Source organism: Caretta caretta, chromosome 1 (assembly GCF_965140235.1).
Source record: "Caretta caretta isolate rCarCar2 chromosome 1, rCarCar1.hap1, whole genome shotgun sequence".
Taxonomy (NCBI): Eukaryota; Metazoa; Chordata; order Testudines; family Cheloniidae; genus Caretta; species Caretta caretta.
Window position 1 is genome coordinate 155,833,580 of NC_134206.1, and position 19,463 is coordinate 155,853,042.

Sequence of the window (19,463 nt, forward strand, 5' to 3'; positions counted from 1 at the left end):
AGTAGTCAAAGACAAAGATATTAACCATAAATGCAAGTTAGGAGTACTGTATCTGCCTTTATCTTTAGTGCTTTCATGTAATCCAATTTACTTACTCTCTTCTGGAGGACAGTCAGCTGCCTCCATCAGAGAAATGTTTTTCCAGGAATCATTTTATAACTGGATACTAGCTTCCTATAGACCTTTGCAAACCTGTTCCTTTGTATTTTAGAGAAAATTCTCCTTTTTGAATAGAATGGATGATTTAAAGCTGCCCGTCTTGTAACCTCTTGAGCACAAGAACTAGGTTTTCAGGTAAAAGAGCCCCAGTTAGGTGTAATATCTCACATTCGTGGGGGTTCCCAGGGTTCTGAGAACAGAACTACATATTAAACCACACACACAGTTATTTATTGTGACAAATTCCTGTTTTTATCCATGCTATACACTCTACTTTAATAAGGTATTTTAGACAATAAGAGGAAAAAGTACAATCAACATGATGATTTATAATGGTAACACCTTAAGGCCCCAGCTGAGATTAGGGTACCATTGTACTAAGCACACTATCAACTCGTGGTTAGAAGCAGGGTAAAGAGGGAAAAGGCACAGAGAAATGAAATGATTGTCCAAGTGGCAGAGCAAGGACAAGAGTCCAGATCTTCAGACACCCAGTACAGTGTCTTATCCACACTGACTCTCATATTAACAGTTTTTGATTTAGTTTTATGGGCAGAGAATTCTACCTGTAAGAAAAAACATACATAGCCCTTTCCTCCAGAACTACAGCCAGCTGCTATAGCCGGTCAAACCATTCCTATTGCTGTCCCACAGACTAGATTTATGAGATTTTTGTTTACAGTTGCAAGCAAAAGTGAATTTACGTTGTCATGGTAGTTTTCTTCTAATCCTCCTTACATAATCTGCATGGGATTTCATTAGGGTAATTAAGGGTTTTATGTCATAATACAGAGTGTGAGTGCTGAAATAATTTTTAAGAATAATTTCAAAATCACAGTATACAAACTGAGATTGTCCCATTTCTTGCATGCTGCATAAAGCAGAAGAAACCGTGTACAATGCTCTCTTTTAGGGACAAACAGGTACAAGTTAACCTGCCAAACCCTGTGCTGCTTTGCTTCTCATTTCCAAAGCAGCAGGGCATTGTTGCACACCAGCTGCATGCTTTGGTCATGCAGAAATGCCAAAAGGGGCATTGAAAGAGCCACTGAAAGAGCCACTGAAAGAGCCAAGGCTGGACCGCATAGCCACACTGAAAGGGCACATAGACCACATTCCTTTGTGCTCAAAAGGCCCAAGAAAACTGCCTCTTCCTGCTGTACATTATGTTTAGTTCTGGGCATGGCACTGTGGCTCTTAGGTTAAAAAGCACCAGAGAGAGACAAACAGAATTTCACACTTTACAGCAATGTTCCAGGCCTTACCCTCTGTTTCCCTAATTCTGTGGACTGAACTTAATTATCTTGATCTGGCTATATCGTACAAACCCCTTCTAAACATCTGCCTGCCTTCCATAGATTCTGGCTGTGTGTGTGTGGATGAGATATGGCATTGCCAGGGCTCCCTGTATGTGTGTTAATCAAGCGGCTGTGGTACTGCACTGTACAGATATTTGCCATCTGTGACCATTTTCCTGGCTGCTGGCCCCCAGTCCTGTTACATACAATAAGTGTGCAGTTCTTGCCTTTGTGTGTGTTGTCTCACATTGGGGATGGAACTGTGAGTAGTCAGAGTTCGTAGCAATCAGTGCCATCACATGGTTTATCTGGTTGCCCTTGTAGGAAGCCAGACCAGCGTAAGTGTGAATGAGGGTCAGATTTCGGAATTTGCCAGTTAGATTTGAATGCTGAAATCCAACCAACTAGATTTGCTGATCTGATAAAATGTTGTAGTCCACACTGAAATTTGTTTTAAAAGGCATAGAGAGGTTATGGGAGGTGCAATCTGTGTTCTGAGGTTGTTTTGGCAGCTGGCAGGGGAGACCCTTTGTTTCCCTTTAGAAGTGGGGTGAAGAAGAGAATGAAGTGCTGCTTTCTAGGTCTGAACTTCAAAACTCCAAGACCCAGCAGGTTCAGCTGCTGAAGATATAAGTCCTGTCAAACCCATCTATAACCCCTGCACCCCCACCCCTCTCCTGCACCCATGTGGGGAAACTGACCTGGATGCACATTGGCATTTCTCCCTCCCCCTTTCCCCCGCCACCCAGGAGGCTGTGAGGGAGAGAGTGAAGAGCAACCTCAGGGCTCCCTGCATTCGGCATCAGGAGCTGCTGCTCCCCTCACAGCACAGCACAGGTGGGGAAAATGACCTGGATGCACGGAGCACTTCATGTTGCTCCTCGCTCCCCCCACCCCAGCCCAGCTCCCTAGGTGGGTGTGGAGGAACGTTGATGGGGATGTGAGCAGTATCTGTGTGTCACTGGTTCACCCAGTCCCAGCTGAGTCCTTTTCATATGCACTTATATCACTAGAAAGGTCAGGCTAACCAACTGGTTTATATAACATCTTACAGAAAACAAAAGTTAGCTAAATAAAAAGGCTAATAAAGCTTGGTCTGTAATTTTACTACCACAGAGACCATGATGCAGAAAGTTACTATGCAACAGTGCAAATGTCAATACAATTAAGTTTTTTTTTCAAATTAAGGCATAAATCCTTTTTCTGCCCTAAATCTGCATTACAGTGTATTCCAAAAGCAAACTAACAAAAACAAACAACCAGTTATTTTTAACAAAAACAGATGCTGAATCATAAGAACATGAGAACGGCCATACTGGGTCAGACCAAAGGTCCATCTAGCCCAGTATCCTGTCTTCCAGCAGGGGCCAATGCCAGGTGCCCCAGAGGGAATGAACAGAACAGGTAATCATCAAGTGATCCATCCCCGGTTGCACACTCCCAGCTTCTGGCAAACAGAGGCTAGGAACAACAGCCCTGCCCATCCTGGCTAATAGCCATTAATGGACCTATCCTCCATGAATTTTTCTATTTCTTTGTTGAGCCCTGTTATAGTCTTGGCCTTCACAACATCCTCTGGCAAGGAGTTTCACAGGTTAACTGTGCGTTGTATGAAAAAATACTTCCTATTGTTTGTTTTAAACCTGCAGCCTCTTAATTTCATTTGATGACCCCTAGTTTGTGTGTTATGAGAAGTAGTAAATAATATTTCCTTATTTACTTTCTCCGCATCAGTCATGATTTTATAAACCTCTATCATATCCCCCCTTAGTCTCTTTTCCAAGTTGAAAAGTCCCAGTTTTATTAATCTTTCATCATATGAAAGCCACTCCATACCCCTAATAATTTTTGTTGCCCTTTTCTGAACCTTTTCCAATTCCAACATATCTTTTTTGAGAGGGAGCGACCACATCTGCATGCAGTATTCAAGATGTGGGCGTACCATGGATTTATATAGAGGCAACATGATATTTTCTGTCTTATTATCTATCCCTTTCTTAATGATTCCCAACATTCAGTTCACATTTTTGACTGCCACTGCACATTCAGTGGATGATTTCAGAGAACTATCCACAATGACTCCAAGATCTCTTTCTTGAGTGGTAACAGCTAATTTAGACCCCATAATTTTATAGGTATAATTGAGATTATGTTTTCCAATGTCCATTACTTTGCAATAATCAACATTGAATTTCATCTGCCATTTAGTTGCCCAGTCACTCCGTTTTGTGAGATCCTTTTGTAGCTCTTTGCAGTCTGCTTGGGACTTAACTATCTTGAATAGTTTTGTATCATCTGCAAATTTTGCCACCTCACTATTTACCCCTTTTTCCAGATCATTTATGAATATGTTGAATAGGACTGGTCCAAGTACAGACCCCTGGGGGACACCACTATTTACCTCTCTCTATTCTGAAAACTGACCATTTATTCCTACACTTTGTTTCCTATCTTTTAACCAGTTACCAATCCATGAGAGGACCTTCCCTCTTACACCATGAGATAATCCAGGTTTTTCTGGTGTTTTTACACTGGAATCTTGATTTTTTGTTTCTGTTGTTGGACTCAAAGTAGCCGTATTGGTTCTCCCTTTAGACAGTGGAATTTGGAGGATCAGAGCCAGAATTTGTCTGGATGTGGGTAGGTTCCCAGTACTGGATCTAGATGTTTGTGATGCTGTAGGAGGACATCAGGAACTATTTTTTTAAAAAAACTGGACTATTTTGATAGGCCATTCAAATTACAGAGATTTTTTTTGAGCAGGTGGGGGGAGAGGGGAAGGAAAGAGTGAGCAGGATCCAGGTAGAACGATCTTTCCCCCCAAACAGTAGATTATTAGCAGCGCAGTCCCAGTTACCTATCAGGGAAAAGACATCAAAGTATCTGTGCCTCTTAGTCAGGGATGGCTAAACTGCAGCTCGTGAGCCACATGTGGCTCTTGTAGAGTTAAAGTGCGGCTCGCAGAACACCTCCCCGCTCCCTTCCGCCCCTTAGCAAATTGCGGGTAGAGGGGAAGCTCTGGGCTTCTATCCTGTGGTGCGACTATGCGCTTCTGCCAGAGACAACTGGTACCCACTGAGAGGTGGGTGGCACAATTTAAAGGTTTGCTGCCCCGCAACAACTTGCACCACCCCTCCAGACATGCCCCCGTTGCCCTCAGCAGCCCCTTCCTCCAGCTCCCAGGTGTTAGCACCGCAGGGCGGGGTAGTGGCAAGCTGCAGGGAGTTGCTGCTGCTGCCTTAGCTCCCTGGGGAGAGGCAGCAGCAAAAGCAGCAGCTCTCCCTGCAGCTCCCAGCTGTTTGCTGCTGCCTCTCCACATGGCTGTAGCTCCCAGCTTGTGGGCTCCAGCAGCTGCCATGTAACCATGTAACCAAGCAGGGCCAGCAAACCCTGGCAAAAATCTGGGACGGCGGCACGTAAGCCCAGAGTCCTGGCAGGTGCCTCCCGGCTCTGGAACTTCTGAAGATTGTCATATGTGGTTGGGAGAGTCAGTAAATTTGGCCACCCCGATCTAGGTCCTTGGGCTGTGCAGTGCCTGGGGATCACCTGAGGGCAGGGCTGGATTAAGACCTTTAGGGGCCCTAAGCACTGAAAAGATTATGGTGTCCCCCCCCATACATAATTCAAAATAAAAACAATACTATACCGTAAAATAAAATTTTCTTTTTTGAAATGACACAAAACTTACTTACATGTACATGCTGAAATTAAAATAGCTTCTTTCTAGATTTTCTGATTGCAAAATTCTGGATAAGTTCATCGAAGCTGACTCGACAAAGCATGTCTGCTTCCATACACAATAGGGAAAGTGAATCAAGACTGTCCTGACACAATGTTGTTCTCTGAGGGTTTTTTATTCTTTTCAGCTGAGAAAAAGAGCGTTCTGCGGAGCAGTTAGTAACCATCAATGATAGAAAAATACGTAGCACGATCTCTACGTTTGGAAATACACATTGTATTCCGTCTTTCAATATTGTGTCATGAAGATCAATGTGACTGAATTTCATTTTTCCTGTTTCGTTAAACTTTTTGCACATATAACAGTGGAACTGCCGTACTTCTCCTCAGAGATTCATGTTCAAGTCAAGAGGGTATGAGTCAACTAGCTTTTGGGAACCTTGTGAATATTGTTTGTCAGATAAATCCATATCGTTTAGAAATAAAATCTCCTTGATACTTCTTTGTACACTTCACCTCTCCTCTTCATATGAGCTTCAAGTGTATCAATTATAGTATAGTAAGTAGATACGTGAAATTTGTCTCTAGGATTCAATGCTGTTTCTGTTGCACTGCTATCATTTGCTTGTTTTTTCCTGATTCGCTTGCAGGACGGGGCTTCTTTGTAGTTAGTATCAGGCAACATATCTTTTGATATGTCTTCAAATCTTTCGAAATCATTCCTCAAAGTGTGTAAATGGTCTGCTAATGATTGACAGAGGTCTGCACATGTTTTCAAATCCAATTCTTTTTCTTGGAGAGCTTAACTTGTGTGGTAAAAGTGTTGTAAAATTTCATTCCACACGGTCAACATGAATACAGACTCTAGTCCTTGCATCTTGTTTGCAATGTTTTCTGCCTCTTGTATAGTTTCTCCCTTTTGTGATTGGTCTTCAGCTATACTCGGAAGAATATATCAATAATAAAACATAACTTTATTGCAATACATGACAGGATCTGATTTCCCCGCATTATACCGATCTACCTCAGTAGGATGCCCCCCCCCCCGGTTTAGGTGGGGATAAGTAATAAAAAGAGAACAGAAAAAGGGGGGAAGAGTGTGGAGTGGAGTGTAAGGAAGTCTAACAAAGTTCTGATTTTTCCCATGATGACTACTTTGGTGCTTTTTTGGAAATATCAAATTTAAAAAAAAAAATCTCTTTTTTTTTGGTGCCTGCTACTTTGCTGGTGCCCTAAGCAGGTGCTTGGTCTGCCTCCTGGGTAATCCAGCCCTGCCTGAGGGGCTGAGGAGTTCACAAGCACTGCTGCTCTGAGGGCGCTCCCCTGGGTGCGCGCTCCCCTGGCCCGTGCAAGAAGGAACTTTTCATCCCCAGGAGACCCGAGCCGCGCCCCACAGGGAAGAAGAGGACGCGAGACCGGCCGCCGGTGTCTTCCCTTCCCACGACAGTCCGGGAGGGGGCGCTTCGGAGGGGGGGGGCTCGCCCCGCTTTTCCCAGGACCTGATTGACACGCGGCGCTGCGCGCTCCCTCCCCGCACCCCCGCGGCCGGCTCCCCGCCTCCAGCGGGCCGCTCCCCAGCGGGGGCCCTGATTGGCGGGGCGGCGGGCGGGGCCGGGAGCGCCGCTGTCAGACTCCGGCCGGCAGCGAGGCAGGCGCGAGCGGCAGCTGCTCCGGGAGCCGAGGCAGAGCCATGAGCGAGAAATGCGACGTGATCGTTGTTGGGGGCGGCATCTCAGGTCAGTGCGGCCCCTGGCGTGTCACGGCTGGGGGCTCGCTGCCTTTGTAACTCATCCTTTACAGAGGAAGGGGCTGTAATTTACCCCCCCTCCTCCGCCTCTGAGTTCCACACCCTGGGGATGGCAACGGGTTGTGTGCCTGATGGGTGCCCTTGTTTAGCCCCCGCGAAAGTGCAAACCCGAGGCAAAATCGTCACAGGCCCCTTGACCCTGATTCAGACCTGGCACAGCGGAGAAGCAAAAGGTGCAGCTGCACTGCGGGTGGTCTTGAGTTTTGTATGCAAGCTGAAATGTGATGCCCCCCCCCCCCAAGGCAATGGGTGAAAGCCTTGCCCCATCGCAGTCCGGTGAGCCGGGTGGCAAGGAAACTGTAACTGCCTCTATCATGCTGCAACAGCTATAACTGTTGCAATGTCAGGAGTTATGTTTTCCCCGACTGAACTCTATTGATACTGATGTGTTGCATAGGTGTCCGTTGCAACAATCAGCCCAGGTTAGGCTTCCCTTTACTTAACTGATCTTATAAGGAGTGTAGGGTAAAGCACTTTTGTGACCTATTTTGAATAAGTATCTCTGATAATAGATTGTCTGAGCAGGATGCTTTATACATTTTCTCTCCACTTCTCATTTTGGGCTCATATTTCCTTCTTTAGGGTCTCAACCATTCCCCTCTCAGCAGCAATAACCCTGTTGTCCCCTTTCCTCAGAAGCGGAACAGTCTCCCTTGGCACTATCACGCTGCTGTTTGGAAGATTGCCCCAGTGCATGTGACAGGTTTCAGAGTAGCAGCTGTGTCAGTCTGTATCTGCAAAAAGAAAAGGGGTACTTGTGGCAGCTTAGAGACTAACCAGTTTATTTGAGCATAAACTTTCGTGAGCTACAGCTCACTTCGTCGGATGCATGCAGTGGAAAATACAGTGGGGAGATTTATATACACAGAGAACATGAAACAGTGGGTGTTACCATACACACTGTAAGGAGAGTGATCAGGTAAGGTGAGCTATTACCAGCGGGGGAGGGGATGGGGGGAACCTTTTGTAGTAATAATCAAGTTGGGCCTTTCCAGCAGTTAACAAGAATGTCTGAGGAACGGGGAGGGGAGTACTTTATTAGGCATATTAGCCAGGCTTAAAGGATTTATGCAAAGCAAACCCAAACATTCTAAAACAGTGTTTAATTCTGATCTCTGGCATTCCTGTGCAGCTCTCACTAAAGTAAATGGGAGTCATTCACAGGTACATGGAGCAAGAATTTTCTTTATCGTATAAAAAAGTATGTGTTCAGAATATTGTAGCAGGTGAAATGTGAAAAGCCCAGAATTTCTGAGGGACCCAGGCTTCTAGCAAGGACATCTTTTCTCAAAGAAAAAAACCCCATTTTAACTGTCGCACTGTAATTTGGAAAGATCAATGTTAATCAAGAAAATATAAACTACATCTGTGCTGCAACCATTTAAAAATAGTGTTTCTGTCACAGTTGAATGACAGATTGAATTGAACCTATCCTAAACCTTGGCCTACACATGTGAAAACAATAACATTAAACAAGAGCCATCTAGTTCACACACACACCGTTTTCTTACTGGCAAAACAGCAGTAACAAAGTGCAAGAACGAGCTATGCATTAAGAAACATCTGAAATGACAATAAGGGCACCTTCTACTTCTCTTGTAACTTCTCAGAAGTGAAAGACAAACTCTCCCCATGCCTACGATTCTAGTCTGTTTCAAAAGCAAGAAAACCAAGCCAAAACTTTTATCTCCTGGCTCCATTCAGTTTCATTGTACAGTGGGGTTTACAGGTCATTTCATTACATTGTACCTAACTAGGGTGCTACATTATTTACTAATATTGACACTGCTGTAACTTTACAATTCTATGAAAAGGGTTCCCCACTTAAAATCAACCAATGGTTGTGGTCAGCCTGTTGGGACAGTTGATAACTGACTCACTGAGTTGCTGCACTGAAAATGACCTCTTTCCTCAAACCACTAACAAAGATTTCCACATACACTGTAAAAGGAAAAGGAGAACTTGGTGGCACCTTAGAGACTAACAAATTTATTTGAGCATAAACTTTTGTGAGCTACAGTCCACTTCATCGAATGCATGCAGTGGAAAATACCATGGGGAGATTTATATACACACAGAACATGAAACAATGGGTGTTACCATACACACTATAAGGAGAGTGATCAGGTTAGGTGAGCTATTACCAGCCGGAGAGTGGGGGGCGGGGGGGGGGGAGAGAAGGAGTACTTGTGGCACCTTTGTTAGTCTCTAAGGTGCCACAATTACTCCTTTTCTTTTTTCCAGTTAAAGTGTATCCTGAAATGGAGATCACTTATTCTGCATTGTTCTGAAAACTATGCCATGAATCAATTAGAGGGTGGGTTTTTTGATTGAGAGAAATGAGTTGATCAAGAAAACTAACACTGACAAACACAGAAACCAGTGATCTTAAAATCACAAACTAAATGAACCCTCATCCTTAATATTGCCTAAACTGTCAGTGGATATAAGGAAGAACAAGTAAAGTTTCAGACAAATAGAAAGCTAGTAGCACTCTGGGTGAAGGGAGATTGAAAAGAGGAAATGAACTTAGCCTAGTTATGGTAGTTAGCATTTTTTTTCAGCTCCTAAATGGCTTTGCTGTCTTGTGAAAAAAGGTAGTGGTTGAAATGAATGTATTTATTCATTTCATTCTTGTTTGTTGTTTTTCTTCAATGATCTCAGATGGATCCTTTTACAGTCTGAAAAGAAAAAATGGGCCTGATTCTCCTCTCATTTGCAATCTTTTATACCAGGTGTAACCACGCTGATGTCAGTGAAGTAACTCTCAAATTACACCAGTGTAACGGAGAAGAAAATCAGGCACAACTCACTTAAACGTGTATTTGTGGTACCCAACCAATCTCCATTAAAAGGGAAATGGGAGTGGGAAGAGAGGAGAGAGTTTCTCCCTCAGGATATGGTGGAAATGTGTTGTAGCTCAGATTGGCACATCCACATTTGCTTGGCAAAGATTTCTGTTAGACTAATGAGAGCTGAGTTTAAGGTGACCATTGCCAGATTTAATTTCTCAATTGTGTGTGGAAATAATTAGATTTGCCATCATTGAAGCAGTAAAAGTAATCACAGCACTAGCATGTTGTTATAGTAGAACTTTAATGTAATAAAGATTTATTGATAATTGCCTTACTTTACTGCTAACTGATAAATCTTAGGAGAATAAAAAAAGAAAAATATTCACACCTTAAGGTAAGGAAAAATTGCAGACAACCCCCTAAAGAGTTTTTTTTCCTTTTATTGCTCATTCAGACTCAGCCACACTTACTGCTACAATGGGTTAGTAGCTAATTTTATGTGGAATATGTGAATTGCCATAATACTTTAAGAAATAATAGCCTACAGTGTTTTTTTTTAAAGCTGGTCTCTTTGTTGCCTATAGTAAACAAATGAACAGAGAAAGAGGTTGACAGGTGAAAGATATTTATCTCTGTGTATTTAAAAAACAAAAAGATAGCCTTAATTTTGAAAAGTGACTATTGATTTTGGTTTCAGAGTAAGAGCCATGTTAGTCTGTATCCGCAAAAAGAACGAGGAGGACTTGTGGCACCTTAGAGACTAGCAAATTTATTTGAGCATAAGCTTTCGTAAGCTACAGCTCACTTCGTCGGATGCACGCAGTAGAAAAAATTTATTTTGGGTGTCTTAATTTTTAGGTTCCCAGCTTGGTAAGCCTTAAAGGGACCTGATTTGGGAGGGTTGGATGCTCAGCATTTTCTGAAAACCACTCTTGTTTAAAGTTCCTCAAGCCTGGCATCTAAAATCATGAGTATTATTTGAAAATTTACATCCATAACCATATGCCCCTCCCCGCCCAATACAGTAGTTTAACTTCTTGCATTGCCGTAATGTTTTTAAAAAGATTTCCCAAGATGTAATCTCACAGTCATAGAGGTTGCAGAGAAGCTAGGCTGCAAATAGTCTGACACAGGGATGTACAGCAATAGGCCATTGCGCTGCCATTGGAAAGAAAGAGATTCATGACTGAGACAAGACTTTGCTTCTCAGCCTATTACAGGGGTGGCCAAACTGACTCGCAAGCCACATGCGGCTCTTTCACCATTAAAGTGCAGCTTGCAAGCCTCCCACGCAGCCCCCTCTTCTTGACCTACCAGACTTGGGGTGGGGGAGAGCTCAGGACCTCTACCTTGCAGTGAGGTGGTGGGATAGGGGCTTCTTTCCAGCAGGGAGGGGGGCTTGGGGCTTCAGCCCTGCAGGGCGCACCTGCTGGGGCTTGGGGCTTCGGGAGGAGTGGGGCTGAAGCCCTGAGCCCTGGCTTCTGTCTCTTGAACTTCTGAAGGTTGTCATATGTGTCTTGAAAGGCCAGTAAGTTTGGCTACCCATTGCATGAGGCTAGGCACTTGCAACGCCTGCTCTTTCAGGTTAAAGGTCTTTAACGTCAAATAGCTGGTCTCCAGGCTTACGGTTGTTCCTGATGTAAGTAACTTTGAAAACACTGGGTGAAATTCTGGCCCCATTCATGTCAATGGTAAAACTCCTATTGATTTCAGTAGGGTCAGGATTTCATCCAGTAATTCTGGATCTGATAGTGTGGTTTCAGACATATTCTTTGCCTGGTGCTGTGATATCAGAGATAGAAATATAGTTACCTCTGCACCGCACTGTTCCTCAAACTTTTGCAGTGTGCTGTGTGCTAATAGTCCACCAAGGTGCTGCTTTCTGGTCTCGCTGTGGCTGCATTCTTGTGATCTTCTGTGTATATCATTTGGGATATGCTTTGGGTCTCTCGGGATGGAAAGTGCTATCTGTAAGTAAAATAATAATTACTCTGGTTATGGCATAACTCTAACCTTCTGGTTATGGCATAACTCTAGACTCTTCGCTGCACCAGCAACTCTGAAGGTCAGGTATTAAAGGAATGTCCACAATATATACTGATTTTGGCAGTCTAATACAAATTTCAGATAAAATGAATACTTCCTTAGAGAGCTACACTGAATAGTCTACTTACATGGACCTCATCAGAATAGCATCTGAGCAGTTTGCAGTCATTAATGAATTTTTATCATCACAACAATCCTGTGAGGTAGGAAAATATTACCTCCATTTTACAGACAGAGAGTGGAAGCACAAAGTGCACTAAACTAAGCAACTTGCCCAAACTCACACAGGGAGTCTGTGGCTAAGCCAGGATTGAACTCTGATCTCTTGAGTCTGAGTCTTATACCCTATCTACTAGATCATTCTTCCTACCCTATGAGCTAAAAGGCCTGGTTAATTTTATTGTGCTTGCAAATAGCTTTTTCTGGACTTCTATCTGCAAGCCAAATAGTGTTACTTGACAGCTGTATACTTTCTAAGCAGCTGTATTTTTCACCGGTTAGACTTGGTTTGTGTTCTGCAGGCTGACATTAATTTATCTTCCTCTTATCTAATTTTACTGTTTAGTGCACACTGTACATCTTGTGTTTTCTGAATCTATTACTATTCTGAATTATTACTGAAGGTTGATATTATTGCTATTTCTTCTGAAATGAAGGCAGTGACAGGAGTCATTTAGGGCCTCCAGTAGCATGACAAAAATTAACTGGGATACAGTTTTCTTGTAGTGTCTTCAAATGGATGGAGCTTGATTTCAGGTTGCCATGGAAACCCCTGTGGAGGCTGTACAAATTGTCTTGCCTTGTTTATCCTGATTTAATAACAAGTGGACTTCTACAGCTTGAGAATAAACAAGGCACGTTCTTGGCAGGCTCACTAGACCAGCTAATGCACTGCTAATTTCTAAACTTGGCACCCCCGAAAAAGTGGTATATAGGAAAACATGGTCCAAATTATGGTCTCTGTTGTGGCTTTTATAGTCTCAGCTATGTTTAGTGGGGATAGAGAATGCAGTGGTGCACTGCTCCAGCACCAGCTGCTGGAGGCATTCTCTTTGTGGCGGAGAGAAGCAGAGAGAATCCCTGCAAGGGTGTTGGGAGAACACACTGATGCAGTAACTACTATCCTCCTGGAAAAGGTACAGCATGTGTTCCCCACAGTACTGGCCACCAGCTACTACAGGGCGCAAAAGGAAGGAAGCCTAGTACCTTAGTCACGGGAGTGCTTCCACTGAAGTCTACAAGGCTGTTTGTGTACGAGGAAGGTGCTACCCAGCGTGATTAAGGCTTGGAGAATCAGACTCTGAAACAGTGTGCCCCATTTCCCTGTTCTTTACCCTGTCTTGTTGGAATGTCATTATGGGCTAGATTATACACAATTTACATACAGGGCCAAGCACAGCACCCCAAAGGTCTTCCCCCTCCCTCCCTCCCTCCCCCTGCTGATAGGGTAGAACTAGTGCAGAGTGTGCTGTGCCAGTTTAAGGGGTGTTAGCAGTAGGCATACTCCAAGCTGCTCAAGGAGACATCTGTATCTCTGAGATCCCTCTCTTAGTGCTCCCTGTGAGGCAGAGTCTCTGTGCTGCCCCTGTTGCAGAGCTATGCGTTAAAGGTATAGTTTAGCTCTATGATACCTTTTATTCAGCTGTCACCTATGTAGGGTCTCCCCTTTTTCTTTCCCTTTATACTGAGCTAAACCTGCATAATTCTGACACTGACTGGGAGAAAGGAACCTTATGGGTCAATGAACCTCACAGCACAGCTGACATTTAGAGACCATACAATGGAAGCACCAGATGGGAATATTCTTTCTCCTCCTTAACTCAGATATCACCACTTTCCTGATACAATAAATGTTGTTGTTGCTCAAATGTATCCTCTTTAATGGGCTAGCATTTCTCATCATTTTCTAAAATGCACCAAATTATAAGCAGTAATGAGAAACTGTGTGGTGAAAGTGGAATGTAAAGGGAAAAACTGGAGACACCCAAGTTAGACACTTTCGCAAGCTTCTCACTAGCAATTATTTTTTTCAGTACAGTATTTCAAACTTCTACCAGCACAGCTGCACATAATCACGTATTTCATTTGTGCAACAACAGGGCATTTTAACTTTCTCGGTTTCTGAGAATGATTTTTTTTTCTTATGAATGTTTTTCCTACCTATGAAATAAAGTACCATCTGGACAAGGGCTATAGGGATTACTCCATTTTGTCTTCAGAACAAATGCAAACACACAGTTACACTATCCATAGCATTAGAATGATCTGGCCTTTTGAGGTGTGTGTGTGTGTGTGTAAAAGCAGTGGTTTTTAAATCACATTTCTAAGGAGTATGATCAGCATGAATATTAAATTACTGTTCCTTACTGCAGGGTATCTTATTGGAAACCTAAGACTGTCTTTCCGATACTTCAAAACAAAACAAAACAAAGAAGCTGCTCTATGCCAAATTGGCCTAAGGAACAATGGGTTAATGACAAACTTGTGATTGTTTTTTACAATCTTGGTTCACATTCATAAAAATAAAGAGGATTGCTATCCTAATGGTTTTTCGGTGTCTCTGATCTCCGTCATATGCTCTCATAATTAGATCATCTGGAAGAGAAAATCATTTATCTTGCAAAGCATCCACATTCAGCCAATTTGATTGCCAGGGCCAAACCCTGCTGTATTAAAATAAATCCCTATATCAAATGTACTGTACTTCTGACTGTGGACAGGGATAGTGGCAGGGAGTGAGACAGGGAGTTGATGGGAGAGAGAAGAACTAGGAAAGGTTGCTTTCCGGAGATGTCATTCTATATATCATCATATATTATTTGTAGCACCTAGTGGCTACAATCAACACGGGGGGCCTGTCTCTTCAGGCATTGTACAAACACATAGAAAGAAACAGTCCCTGCACTGAATAGCAGATATTTTGTTGTCTAAAATCTTAATACGTTTTTAAAACCTTGGAGATTGAAGCTTGAGTCTTTGGGATTTTATCTGTCCCAGTGTTTTTTACACAGAGAACTCAAAGTTAATGTTAACCAGATGGTTCTGTAGTGAAATTGCATTTCACATTTAATAGGGTGCTAAAGCTTTTCACGGTTTCTGGAGACAGCATGGAAAGTTCTGACCACACGGTTTTGTTGTTTTTAAAAAGCTCTTCTTGCTCTGAATAGGTCTTATACTTTAAAATGATAGTTTCTCTTTTTCCTGTAGGTATGTCAGCAGCCAAGCTGCTGGCTGAATCTGGGCTTAGTGTTGTGGTTTTAGAGGCCCGTGACAGAGTTGGAGGAAGGACTTTCACGGTTAAGGTAAGTGCTTTTTGACAGCAGTAACACTTGATTTTGTGGGCGCATAGGGCTAAGGATGGGAAGAGGTTCTGAATGATGCGGACCTTTAAAATGGGTATAAATGTAAAGGTTGCTTATTAAAAACTACATCTCATTTGGATTACGTGGCATGTACAGTGGTTGCCAGTGCGCTTAATGTATATCAGACACTGAATTTGAAATTATTCCCTTCCTCCTTCAGATACAAGTTAGACTTCTGTCCATTGCAGAGGAGAGTCCAAATCATTATTACTTTATATACATGTGCCGGTGGAAGGAAGTTGCCAGACCAATATGATAATAGCTAGTTCTCTTTGGGTATTGTTATGATGTCAGAAAATACAGGGCCACTATAGATGCCGTATACAGCCAGGATCATATTGTAGAAAGATGTATGTTTGGAAGGACCAAAGGTGGTGTTTTAGGGCAAATGGCCACTCTTTCTACATGGGTACAATCCAGTAGAAGACTGAAAACTTTCACAGATCTGTGATAAGAAGCAATCAAGGCTCTTGAATATTAATATGACATAAGGCTCTGTCATTACAGCTCAGAGGTTTCTTTTAATGCCATTTCCCTATAAGGCTGTCTGTAACAAAACTATTACAAAAACGTACTGTACTTTTTTCAGAGTAGCAGCCGTGTTAGTCTGTCTCAGCAAAAATAAAAGGAGTACTTGTGGCACCTTAGAGACTAACAAATTTATTTGAGCATAAGCTTTCGTGAACTACAGCTCACTTACTTTGTTTCCCAACTACATTGGTTGTCATTAACAAAATAAGCATTTACCTGAGATACCACACTGTGATGTACAAATATTGCAGCTATTTCTGAATCTAAATATAGAGAGATGCTTAATTATGTCAGACACCACTGTGTGGTAACTGGGGATAAATATTAATATTCAATAGCAACCATTGTACTTCAAATCCCAGCACATAAACAACATCCTTCTATGACATTAAAAATGCTTGATTTAAAACTCTTGCTATAAACAAAATCGAACAGAATTATTGTCTTGGGAAATCAGCCTGCTAACAATAGTATGTGTGTCTTCCCAAGTGTATCTGATGCTGTTCAAAGTTCTGCATGGAGCTCCTTCACTGCCAGGCACTAATGCAGCAGTGTTACATGTTCACACTGTATTACATCCCAGTCCCGTGGTGCTGGAGAAGAGATTATTGTTTTCAAATACTCTTGCTCAGACTAGAGGTGCTCAGACACAGGATTATTGTTTTCAAATACAGGTGCTCAGACACAGCAGAGCTAGGGGCCATGTAAGTACCTGGATAGAAATGGCAAGCTTTAATATCAGATCTATTTTCAGTTTGTAAATATTAATAAAGGAAACCTTCTGCAAGGATTGTGGGGGGCCTCTCTTTCAGTACAGAAACACAGTACAATATGGATTCTGAAAAGGTAGGGATAGTTTTTTTTTTTTTTTTTAACGGCCATTTATTTAGATTTTAACATTGCATCTTGTATGCTAAGGACCTCAAATGATTAAAAAGACAATAGGGGAAACTATATTGAAATACTGAAAATAATTATCAAACTGTCATGATCGCATTACCATGTGTAATAGTCCTCTATGTCTCTCATAACCCTCCTTATCAGAACTGTGTGCTTGGTTCTCCACTGCTTTGCACCTCATCTACTCATTGACATGTGGGCATGACTGCATTAAGGCGTGGAGAATTCTAATCTAGCAGTTTTCAAAGTAGCAGCCGTGTTAGTCTGTATCCGCAAAAAGAAAAGGACTACTTGTGGCACAAATTTATTTGAGTATAAGCTTTCATGAGGTACAGTTCACTTCGTCGGATGCATCTAGCAGTGTTTGACACTCACTTTGCACCAGTTTTGCACAAGTGTAAATAACTACATAACTTAGACCTCAGTGGAGAATCCAGCGCTAACTTTCTTTGCTCTATCAGGAAATGAACAGTGAGACAATAGAGCTTCTTGAATTCTGTAGTTAAAGGACTCAACCCTATACCTGCTTGAGTCAATGAGAGTTTTGTCATTGACCACAATGGGTGTAGGACAGAGGTCATTGTAGAGATTCTGCAATATCTAAGACCACCTTCCAGTTCCTAGAGCTTTCTGCTGCAGGCCATCCTATAGCCTTTCTGATTCTTGCAATTTTTCTTTTGACAGAACAAGAAAGTTAATTATGTAGATGTAGGTGGAGCATATATAGGACCTACTCAAAACCGAATCCTCCGATTGGCCAAGGAACTGGGGGTAGAGACTTATAAAGTCAATATAAAAGAGCGTCTTATCCATTACGTGAAGGTAAGATTTAAATCTTCTTTTCTGCACAGACAGCTAATGAGAATGTGGAACGTTGAAAAGTACTGGCATTTGTGAAAAGAGTCCTGTGTAAAGTGCCTCTTTGGTAGTTCAGTTATGCATTTATCTGTAGTAGATACTGCTTTTCCATTTTGATTTATTGGCAATTGAAACAAAGATTTTCTTTTTTAAAGTGTGTAAAATATATTCAGTCCACAGGTGCTGGGGGGAGCAAATGGTCATTCCACCCTCCCCCTTTAAACAAGGGGAAACCAGCCCCCCACCCGACCCCCCCGCCACCACACACTTTTGAGAACCGGAACTCAGAAAGGGCTCAGGGGCTCCACCAACCCCTTTTGGCTCCTGACTGAAGATGGGTGTAGTAACGGCAGCACCCCTCCTCTGTTGTCATGATAGTGGGGTGGGCAGGACAAATTTGAGTGGCGTTGTGACCCCGTGTTTCCTCCCCACTTTTGCAGTCCTTCCAGAACCCATGATTCAGTTAGACTGTTACAATTTTAAGACAGGACAAATTTGGTACCTAATTATTTTTGAAAATTATGCTTTGTAGAGCTTCAATATTTCTGGATGGCTGTCCAGTCTTTTGCATCCTGCTTTCGAAAACTCATATGACTTTAATCAGAAGCATTTATAGAAGCTGTAAGCAGCTCTGTGTGAAAGTTCTTTGCTCTTTAATTTTTTTATTTTCTAATATAACCTTGTAAAATGAGGGGGGGAAAAACACCCATATAGGTTTTGAGCCCCACAAGGAGTAAATGCCAAACAAAGAGCTACTTCTCTGGCAACAATTTACATTTTTAGCTATGACCACGTCTAAATAAAATGACAGTTCCCATGCCTGCTTGGCCACGCTACTTGCTTTTTTATTTCCTTAAAATTCTCCATACATTCTTCCCTTTAAATGAAGTGACATCAAGATAATAGCTGATCAGTTCTGCAAGTTGCCTGCTGCTTGGGCAAGTGGCCATTTTCATTGAACAAACAGCAGTTCCATGGAATGTTATTTTTTCCTCGCTGAAGAAAAACAATGAACAGCTGAAAATTGGAAGTGGGCCTTGAGAAACAGTTTCTGATATGAAATACCAGGAAGACCCAGTCATAGAAGCACAAAAACAGTTTTGTAGTTTAAACTATTTTTAAAACACATTTTATTTTTCTAACACTCAAAATATGCCATTTATGAAAATATTTACATGTAAATGATTTGCCTAACATTGTTATATAAATAAAATCCTATAAAGAACATGTAGGATAATACCAGATATGACATACTTTTCACAGTAACAAGGCTAACTACACCTCTGACCCCTTCTGATCTCTGTGCGCTCACCTCCTCTCAGGTCTCAAGCCTTTAGCCATCACCTCTCTCTTGGGGTGGAATCATGTGATTCCTTCATTCTCAGGCCAGGCCTTAGCTGCAGTCCCCAGTGATGCGCCATGATTTATTCAGCAGGCCTGACTTAGGCTCAGACCTTGCAGTTCTGTTCCCTCCAGGAGCAGTGACAGTAGTAAACAATGACCAGGCAGCTTCCTAAAAGCAAAATATTACTTATTTAGAACCAAAGCATTTAAGAGAAAACAGATCTTAAAAACTAGAAAACATACTACATGTATGTCTAGCCTATTAGGCATTTACCATTTTTCACATGGGGACGCTAGTGGTTCTAAGCTTCCTAAAGGCCCCCCTGAGACCTCTAGGGTTTGCATAATTTGTTCTCTTAACTCACAAACCATTTCTTTCCCCCTGCTTCACAAGGAGTCTCCTTTTAAAAGCTGCTTAGTCTTTGTGATCACCCCGTGTCCCAGAGACTAGTCATCTTTTAACTGTTTCATAGAATATCAGGGTTGGAAGGGACCTCGGAGGTCATCTAGTCCAGTCCCCTGCTCAAAGCAGGACCAGTCCCCAACAATTTGTAGCCCTTTGATTTATTCGTTCCTAGTCATGGCAGAAAAAGGCTTACAACTTTGTTGGATACAGGATTAAAAATCCTTGAAGTAGATAGCTTTGCCCATTGCCTTGCAAATGTGTGCTGAGGTGTCCATATCT

General features: G+C 42.4%; 1 protein-coding gene across 2 annotated transcripts in view; it reads left to right on the plus strand.

The window, feature by feature from the left end:
* The first annotated feature begins 6,726 nt into the window (after positions 1 to 6,726).
* LOC125642893 (amine oxidase [flavin-containing] A) overlaps positions 6,727 to 19,463 on the plus strand; it is a 38,327-nt gene continuing 25,590 nt past the window's right edge. Inside the window, exons 1-3 of one of the 2 annotated variants that reach the window (XM_075132321.1) lie at positions 6,727 to 6,871; positions 14,991 to 15,085; positions 17,261 to 17,398. In XM_075132321.1, the coding sequence (XP_074988422.1) occupies positions 6,826 to 6,871; positions 14,991 to 15,085; positions 17,261 to 17,398 (279 nt within the window). In that variant the 5' untranslated portion in view covers positions 6,727 to 6,825. Of the gene's footprint in view, positions 6,872 to 7,841; positions 7,862 to 14,990; positions 15,086 to 17,260; positions 17,399 to 19,463 lie in introns of those variants that run through there. The other variant, XM_048864815.2, reaches the window with a different exon arrangement.